The sequence below is a fragment of the Limulus polyphemus genome, unplaced genomic scaffold (genome assembly GCF_000517525.1).
Source record: "Limulus polyphemus unplaced genomic scaffold, Limulus_polyphemus-2.1.2 Scaffold1408, whole genome shotgun sequence".
In the NCBI taxonomy this organism is placed as follows: domain Eukaryota; kingdom Metazoa; phylum Arthropoda; class Merostomata; order Xiphosura; family Limulidae; genus Limulus; species Limulus polyphemus.
The window spans coordinates 238,922-249,292 of NW_013667018.1; the positions used below are offsets into that span (position 1 = coordinate 238,922).

The window sequence follows — 10,371 nt, forward strand, 5'->3', positions numbered from 1 at the left end:
CGTCACATTATAACACCCCATGGCATGTTTGGCGTGACGGGGATTCGAACTCGCGATCCTCAGAGTGCGAATCAAGCACCCTAACCACCTGGCCATGGACACCAAAAGGAGAATAACAGCTTCTACACAGTATAAGCAAGGACACCCAGAGCTGATAATGCTGGTGATTATGTTTTTTGTTACTAAAAGTGAAGATTATATCCATGTGAATCTGTTCTACAGTTGACCACCAACCACAGCATAAAAAATAAACGCAACTCTTTCTACTTGTATGTCTACCTCTTGAATAAAAGTCTAAATAAGCTTAAACTATAAATATAATTTGGCAAACAATTAAACAAGTTAATAAATTTGTTTCATTGGGGCTACTCTGGGTTTTAAAAAAATTCATGAAATATACATAGTATTACAGCTATTCAGTTCAATAAAATAAATCTTTATAATATTTACACCTCAGAATTCCCCCTTTTCATGTTTTATTAAGTGTTTTTATAATATTAGCATGGACTGCACAAATATATTGAACTTAACATCAAAGAACCCATGAATAACTTTAAAAGATGAACTTATGTCAACAAAAAATCTGGATCTGAGTTTCCAAGATTTTAGCTTGTAACCTCTAACAAGTTGTGAAGAAAACAGGAGTATAAAATTTGTTTGGAATAATGAATAAGCTCAAGGTTTCTAACAGTGTAAAAACAAAGTCTACTGGTGAGTTTACATATAAAAACTACACCAAACCATTTTTGTCCTTGATCTGGATAGGCTACTAATTGCTGCTGTTATTCAAAACTGCTGTTCTCAGTTGATCATGATATGGGTTTTGGTGTCAAATTGGGTCTAGCATGTTTCACAGTAGTTCATTTCACTTTCCATTCTATTTATTCCATGTAAGAAGACTGCTCAAACCTTTAACAGATTTGAACACTTGAATCAGGTCATCTTATATTACTCTAACTTCCATAAAAAAAAAATCTAAAACATTAATCATTTCTATGCAATCTAGATTTCTTAAACCAGATAATATTTCAGTGCTATAACTCTGCACTTTACTTTATTCAAGTTTTCATATTCTTCCTAGAGTAGAGGGACTAAATCTGAACACAGTATTCCAAATTATACTACACCACTATGCTACTTTATAAGACACTGGTGTGTCAATTTGACACAGGTGTTAGATAGTTTGTTTTATTGCAAAAAAAACAAGCAAAAACAAACTACTAGCTATATAGTTTGAAACTTCAGAATTGTTTTTTTAGAGATTATAAAGCTTCTACAAATAAAGTATCTTACTGGTATATGTGATGTACGTACGAATCTGCAGCCTTGACATTTTCGAAACTATTTCATCGTGATATGTTTTTTACGAAACAATTCAAAATGCTTACCCTTATTGTAGATTTTAATTACTGACTTTTATGCCTTCCCACATTCTTTTAATACTTTCCTAGAGTTTATATTGTATAAAATTATAATTTTTTTTATCCTTGGTTTGGTTTAAAAAACAACACATGCAATTTCACTTGTTTACAATCACTGATGTACAAAAAAAATTTTTTAACCTACCAAAATTATAAGCAAGTAGACCCTTTTTCAAATTGTTAATCAAAAGGTTTTATTTAATAAATGTTTCAAATGCACTTTGTATTAATTTATATATGTATATATTTCTCTCTCTGTCTCTCTCTTTTTTTTTTTTGAGTGATTTCTTTGTTCATTTAAACAGTTACTTAGGCAGATAAGGCCTAACAGTGATCTTGTCAGCAAAATGAACTTGATATGGTTGAGTGTTAAATGCATTAACAAAGCTTATCCAATCTTTTCAACAAAGGCATTTTATTTTTATCACACTTCAACATTATAATTCATATGAAATATAAAACAATCAAGCAAGCTTTAAAAAAATTTAGGGCTATAATTGTAATGGTGGTTGTTCACAAATACCTTTTCTTCTAGCAACATGAATCTTTGCTAAAATAGAAGCCTTACTAACTTTTACACTTGAAAATAACAGAAAAAAAGACATTTCATGAAGCTTTTAAATCAGTAGCTTAAGATTTCTCGAGGCTCAGCCTGAGAAACAATGATTGGCTAAAAATCAATGAAACTACACTAATATTCAAGTTAGAAGGACAAATTAGAGCAATTTTATTCAAAATTATTATGAAATTCCTTTTAGGGGGACTATGAGTACCATATCATGCTGAAATCAACCCAATCTCAAAATATGCTATTTATTTTTATGTATAAAATTAAATAAATACCCCTTTTCTCTACTGTTTAGATTTCAGCTCTTGAAATTTATTTTTTTACTGTGTGGAAAAGTGACTACAAGATTATTTTCTATAATGTTCTTATATATTATAAATGATGCAATTTTGCCCTCGAGGTACACACACATCTACGGGTAATTTTTTTTAAATTTTCATTAAATAGGCCCCAGAAAAATATTTTCTTCATTCATATGGATTACACAAACCTTCTTTTTCACTACAACAAAAACAATGATCTGCTTAAACAAGAAATCCTTTCTAAACTTCAATAGTTAACATGGTTCAACTTATATTACCAATTTTTAAACTTTTTCTCTACAAACATGCCTAAATAAACAACATTTAGTTAAGTAAGAAAATGATTAAGCTAAAGCTTATGGAATGTCTTAAAAGCTTATTTATACTTTATAATTAAAACTGTAAGAATAAGATAACTACCAAGAACTATAAAATACTGCACTGTCTGGTCAAAGTTATATATATAGGGGTCCTAATGTCATGCAGCACCACTCAGGGCCTTAACCCATTCACTGCAGCTGGGATGTATATTTTCCAGTGCACTGGGAAATATACGTCCCAGCTGAAGTGAATGGGTTAATGTTCACAATTATTTTGTAAACTATGCTCTCAGCTAGATTATGACATTAGTCTGGTGCAATTTGTCTTAATGTTTGTTTGAAAAATTCAGTTTAAAGACATATGAAAGTTATGAATAAATCTGAAGAATTAATTCCTGCAAACACTCCTAACTATTTTCTATAAGGTTAAAGTCTATGTTCTGGGGAGTCATTCAAAAAGTTGCCTTAATTACTATAAAAAGGTCAAATATGCTTTGTAGCAGCCAGCAACACATGAGCCTGCTGACAAAAAAAAAACCTGTGATATGTCCCCTTGAGTGTGTTTTCAGTTCTTTTAGGCATTTAGATATGTAAACACTTCATAGAAAAAACCTCATGCCCCACCTTCAAAATTCAGCTAATTGTAACAACATCCTTCACAATTGGAAAAACACAATCACAATTAAATTATTCACATTCCTGCCTCTAGACCCTGTCATCTCTTAGAAACTGATAAAATGCTGTCCAGCATACTTTGGGTGTTGTAATATTTGCTTATTGCTGCTTTTGTAAAATCATATGTACTCATAGAGAGTATGTTTCACAGGCCTCATATTTAGTGCCTTTTCACTTGTGGCCAAACAGGATGGTGTACGGTTACTGAAAATTTATTACAAAGGTAATTGCTGGTACTCTGTTGACCTGAACATTTCAAACACACTGTACTTTCAAGTTCTTGATACTGTTAAATGGACTAGGCACGAGAAAGAACTGTAGCTATTTCAGGTAAAAAATTTTCAATATTTAAAGCAGTCTAGAAGATCTATTCTTTCAAATATTTTAATTCTTGACAATTGGCATCTTACATAAACTTCAACACTACTGATCTACCTAACTGGTGCATCTGTACTTGTATTTACTCAGTTCCCTTGCAAGCTACAAAATGGACAGCATCACACCCTCAAGAGATGTCCTGATTGTATATTGTAGTTTAGAAGACTTATAAATGGGCTAACAACCAGTCTTTTAGGATTAAACAAAAATAGATTAAAATATACATCAGAGAAATTTTAGTCAACATTCAAAAGCAGTAAATATCATAGTCCCCATAATGCAATGCATTGCATATATATTTCAACTGATGCACCACAATTTCTCCATGGTATAATTTTCTAATTCCAAAATACTTAGTCCACAAACGTACACAAAATAATGAAAAGATCTTACCTGTTGAGGTTGATTTCTCCAGGTATCAAATTCTTCATCCTTTGGTCCATTTGGTACTTTAAAATAAAATGAATAACTTAATACACACAAACCATATATATCGTCTTTTTTTAAAATTAAGTTTATCAAATTTGGCAAAATATATTATCCCTATTTACTGTAACTTTTTTCTCACGGTATTTCAAGATTCTTAACTTATTATATAGTTTGATTATGCTAAATATTTGGAATAATAAAATAAATGATTTACAATGTTCCAGATATAATTTTTTTAAATCTCATATGGTCCAATGACTCCATAATATTAGAAAAGAAGTTAAACCTAATTGATGTGTTGTTTATGTAAACAGCCAAGCATTTTGCAGATGTGTTTCATAAACTATATTTGATAAACGTGATAAATATTATAATGTCTTCTTTTATGCTATTAGATATTTTTTTTTTTCATTTGAACTAGCAAATACACTATACATGAATATGTCCCAGTGAATACTATACACACTTGGTTTTATATTAAAAAACTATAAAAATTTCAACAGTTAACCATATCATGAGTAAAACTACATATATAAACATAATGCTCAAGATCTTGTTGTATATGTATCTCACACTCACTAAGAATTTATAATTTCTGAAAAAAAAGAGGGGCACTTAAAGTGTCAAAGTGTACAAGTACATGAAACAAAACAACAACAAAAAACAAGCAAGTTAGTTCAAATAACATAAATACAAGTCTGATCCTGACTGTCTCACTTGTAAACGTATTAAGTTCTATTTAATAACTTTGACAAATAGTTAGTTTACATGGGAGACAATATTAAAACAATTATACACAAGACCTTCATATCTTTAGTGTTTTTGAAGACCATCTGATGCTTTAGAATGTTAAGAAAACAGTTTTTAACAGATTTGGTTGGTTTAGAATTATAAAGAATTTACCCAGTTTGGTTTGTAACATTACATTCAAGATTTAATACAAAAAAGCTGTTTTACATGTACTTTTTGTATTAAGACGATACTTAAAAATGTATCTGGTTTATTATATGCTAATTTTCAGTCAAACTGATAAATTGAAATGTAAGAAAAATACAGAAAGAGGTATTATCTGTTCAACAGATTTTAGAGTTTCTGAACATGTAATGTCTCAGCTCTAGCCTGTCATTTTGGGAAACGGCCTTAAGATCTAATTTTTATTTACTATGAAATAATGCAATATTTTGATAGAGTACTAAAGTTACTTGATATTAGTATATTTTTGTGAAAGCTATTATTTTACTATAATACCTTCAAAGACTGAAAGATAAGCTGTATATCTAACTTCTGTGAATATGTATTCATTGTTTACTCTGCTATTGATTTGGATAGTTTCAAAAAGTATTGCTTAGGTGAGTATGTGGAACATGTTGAGCATATGATATAACATTTACGAAAAAACTCTAAAAGCCCTACATACAAGTCTACTTTCACAAGTTGCACTCATCCTGCATAGTTTCCAGCCATATACAGTTATTGGAAAACCTTATTGTTAACCACTAATGATGACATGGCTGCAAGATTCAAAGCAGGTGAATATTTAGGAAAGTGTGTTTACTGCATTATTAGATTCGAAGAAATTTTAGTTCCTAATCTTTAGATTTTTGAGGCCATGAGATAAGATTTATCATTAATGAATTGGGAAAATTATTATTAGGGAAAGTTTTTTTTTTCAAATAGATTGCTTTTATTTCAAAATTGGCATATTCCTAAGATGAGGAAACTTTAGGATAACAAAGAAGATCAAACCTAACTGGCTTACGAAAGACATAAAAGAAAATCAGGGATAAAGGCCATAAGTTTAACAAGTTTAAAGTGACATACAGATTGGAAGACTTAAGGAATTATAAAAAAGCTAGGTATTTCGTTAAAAAAGAAATTAGGAAATACAAAAGGTTTATGAGAATAGCTGGCTCATAATGTTAAAATTAACGGCAAGAATTTTTTTAAGTCTGTTAAATTTGGGCAAAATATTACAATGGGAATTAGGCCTTTAATATAATGGTTCTCAAATTGTGGGTCACAGAACAAGACACAGTAAAATATAAATATATTTTGATTTTAAAATTATTTATAAAATAATGATCCTAAAAATAATTCTAGAAAAATATAATACAACCCCTCCCCCCAAAAAAAGAAAAACATTAAGCAAGAGCCCCAGAAAATTGGTTAGCTGCTTAGATAAGTTATGGTTTGGGGAAATTTCAGAACCCCTGCCTTTAATGATGCTGATGGCAAGGTTGTTTGTTGAAGACCATGAGATGGCTGAGCCCTTAAATGTTCTCTTCTCTTCTTAAAAGATGTTAACAATGTTTCTCACCCTAAGCATTGTAAAGGAAATATTGAAATTGACCTGAATCACGTAAATATTAACCCTATCTCAATGGGTCATGTGTCAAAGGCTGCGTCATCGCGTTTGTTGACTTGCATCGAAAATTTTATTGAACAACTATTTTATGAAGCTACATCAATAAGTTTTTTAGTATCATATTGTACAACATAATTCAACTTTTAGTATAATACATTAGTTAATTTCTTAATTTAAAGGTAAATATCATAAGAACACAGCTAAACATCAATTTTTGCGTGTCACGTGGTATGTTGAATGGTTAAAATTATATGTTTGTGATGTCAAAATACAAAATCTACATGTTTGTATGAATTAGGAACTTAAACTACTGATACTGACAAGCCAGAATATAAAATAAGAACCTCGTATATTTTCCACTTGCTAATATATTGCTCATGTACTGAATCAAACACAGTGCCCACCACCTCTTTCCATTTTTGGAAGTGGTCCCTTACACACACTTACTTCTATATATGACATGAATAACCAATCAAAAGTGGAGATTGTCCCCCTAGTGATTTTTTCAGCCATTTTGACATGTTATTGTGCTAATTTCATTCTTTTCACACAACATTTCAATCGATGAGGTAAGTTTTTAATGAGCTTGAAATTTAATATTTTTTTAGACCCAAATACAGCTTAGTTACCATGCTGGATAAATTACAGTGAAATTCTATGGTATCAATATAATAATTTAAGATTATTTGGTTATTTAAAATATATATATATACATATATATATATAAAACTTTTAAAAACTTTTTTTTACATCCTCCACGTGGGAAATTTCATAAGGCTTAACAACCTATGAAAAGCAGCAACTGAGTACAAAGGTTAATTAGCAGAGATAATTGTTTGCTTTACTTCTTTATTTACTGTTCTATGTTTTAAGAAAAATAAGTTTAATAACTCAATCTTGCAACAGCAAGCGATGTCAAACCTGTAAGTTCATGCAGGAAACTGACAAATTTTCCAATAAAGGCAACCAAAAGCAGTTCAAAATCACTAATTCCACAACCTGCTCCACAAAACATTTTATTTACTTAATCCAATACTGAAAATGCAACTTTCGATATGTAGGTAAAACCAAAACAACTATACAGGAAGATTTTAATAACCACAAATCAACAATAAAAACAAATAAAGAACTTCTGGTTGCAAAACACTTTAACATGCCTGGACACTCTCTTGAAAACATTAAACTTATGGGTATAGAAACAAATTTTACATCTAACAGAAACAGGGAAATTAAAGAAGCTTATTGGATAGCACTGTTAAATACTGTAATGCCAAATGGTATCAATCTCGATCCCAGGGTTGTTAACCTTTGCAAGTCTCTGAAAAGATTTTCTACACTAACTTCATGATTAACCTTACTTTACATTATTAGCATTATCCTTCCTTAAATTTCTCTCTATATATTGGTTTGATTTCCTATACAGCAGATATGGTATGGTTGATATATTACTATACATTCTTCATTAACTTCACTTAGAAGTTCTTGTAATTCAGTAAGTAAAACACATTAAAAATTATTCTGAGCTCTAATAACTTGAATATTTGTAACTTGCTTTGAAAAGGATAAGAAGTCACATAATATGTATATCAATCCCATTCCTCCCATCTGACACTGAGCCTGCTGTTAAAAAAAACCTTATTACTAAAATGAAATTTAAATCATTGAAATAATGCTCTTTTGTTAATAGTAACACTAATAGAATTTTAGTTGTATTGATAGACATACTGATTACAAATTAAAAGAGGTAATTATCTCATTATACAAATCACAACTTAGGCCTCACTTAAAATACTGTGTAGAGTTTTGGTCTCCTGGATAAAGAAAGTATACTGACTTATTGGTAAGGATTCGAAGAAGGGCTACTAAGATGATTCCAGTAACAAAAGGGTTATCTTACAAATGTAAGTTAATATCTCAAATTATTTTATCTCAAAAAAAACAGGTGAGAAATGATATTATTCAAGGTTACAAAAATATCTATAGGACTGATAGGATAAGCACCTTTGATTTCCTTGTTACATATTCTGAAGATAACAGGATGAGAAAACACACATATAAGACTTAGAAAGAAAAGGCAACACTCCAGTTAAGACAGTTTTATTTTCCTAATAGGGTAATTGACTTATAGAATGAGTTGTTGTCAGTAGTAGTGGGAGTCAACACTGTACCACAGCTTAAGACTGGAATTTATGATTTCCTGAAAAATAAGACAGTGGGTTTGAATTTTTTACCTTTTCCAAGGCCAGGCCTTTAATGACTAAATGGTTCCTTGCCACTTACGTAATGGTCACAAAGGCTGAATTGAATATATGTTTAGTTTTTTAACATTTTTTTATGGAAGAAATGTTAATTTTAACACACTGGTTAAGTATACGGGCACATTATGATGGCAGCTGTTATAGAAAATACAAATATTTGATCATTATCTGATAGGTGACATACATAACCATAAGCAAGTTTTTTCAACTACAGCAAAGTAGCTTTGATACATATTGCATGCGCACACAGCCATATTAACATGGCCACTCGGGATAATAACCGTAACATATATTGATAAGACATTTCCAGTGAATTTGTTTAGGCATTTAAAAAGAATAAACTGGTAAAAAAAATAACAAATGGTACTCTGTGTGTGCATATATGTGTTTTCCTTCATTTTAAACTATAAAACATCAATGTATAACACTACTGTTTTGCTATCCAACTTTTTCTTTGTTATCAAGATGTTGAAATTTGTCATTAAAAGTCTTTTGTAAAAAATTATTTATTTTTTTATATATAAGATTTATCATTATGTTTTAAAGGGGGTATTAAGGGGGTGAAAAACTACTCACACACCAAAAAAATCATTTTAATGTTCAAACTAACAGGCCTATAGTTCTCAAAATGACCTTCAGATCTTTCTTTTTAAAAATAAAGGTCACAATGTCAATCTTCCTCAGTGTCAAAATATTTTGAAAAACACCCATTAACTTCTTCAGCACATAACTCATAACCATTTTTGTGCTTGTTATAGTTTTCAGGCTATAACTTTTATACTAGTAGCGGAATGTTCAAGAAATTTGGCAGATTATCATTAAACATTACAAGGCTTTCATATGCAAAATATCAGATTTTTTTATTAAGTCTTAAGGTTTGTTAAGAAATGTTTTTCTCATGCCTTTTTTCTTTTTGCATGTTACCTATCCAACATGCAAAGTAATTTTCATTTTAAGATTAAAAATACTTTTATATATCAGAAAATGTTCAAATTTCACATGCGAAATCTTTATAACATCCAGATAGTTATCAAATATTTCTTAAGAAAAAAAACTTTATATTTTATCTGTTATTTTCATTAACGAATCTCGGTATGGGTTCAATCAATTTGCCCGATAATGTAACCACAATAAAAAATTAGGAAATAAATAAAAATTATACCTTTCCTTTCTAGAATGACTACAAATTATAACACAAATGTTTAGAATAAATAGCTTAAATCTCATAACATTATACATTCATTATTTTTATTATACTGACCTTTCAGCCATGCCTGGCTAACAATACAGAAGTTACAATAATGTTACATAGATGCTCTCATGTTACCATATCCAATAATATCAAATTGACCTTTAGTCTTTACAAAGTGACCTGTCTTGGCTGTGTGTTAGTAGACTAGTATTTTGTTGAATATAGTCACATTTCCATTATTATCCATTATATATGTATATAGGTTATTACTATTTAGAAATAAGTTGTTAGACTTATTTTTCTTAAAACATAGAATAGTAAATAAAGAAGTAAAGCAAACAATTTCTATTCTAGCTATGACCTTTGTACTCAGTTGCTGCTTGTCGTAGGTTAAGCCTTATAAAATTTCACACATGGAGGATGTAAAACAAATAATACTTTTTAGGTTTTATATATACATTCG

The 10,371-nt window shown here is 29.9% G+C and overlaps 1 protein-coding gene across 3 annotated transcripts in view; it reads right to left on the reverse strand.

Annotated features, from left to right (window-relative positions):
• Positions 1-10,371, reverse strand: part of LOC106463441 (YTH domain-containing family protein 2-like) — a 47,531-nt gene that overhangs the window by 26,895 nt on the left and 10,265 nt on the right. For 2 of the 3 annotated variants that reach the window (XR_002611487.1, XM_022390927.1), the window contains exon 3: positions 4,058-4,113. Coding sequence is in view for 2 of the 3 variants with exons in the window: in XM_022390927.1 (XP_022246635.1) it covers positions 4,058-4,113 (56 nt within the window). In the remaining variant the exon portion in view is untranslated. Of the gene's footprint in view, positions 1-741; positions 910-4,057; positions 4,114-10,371 lie in introns of all 3 variants that reach the window. The other variant, XM_022390928.1, reaches the window with a different exon arrangement.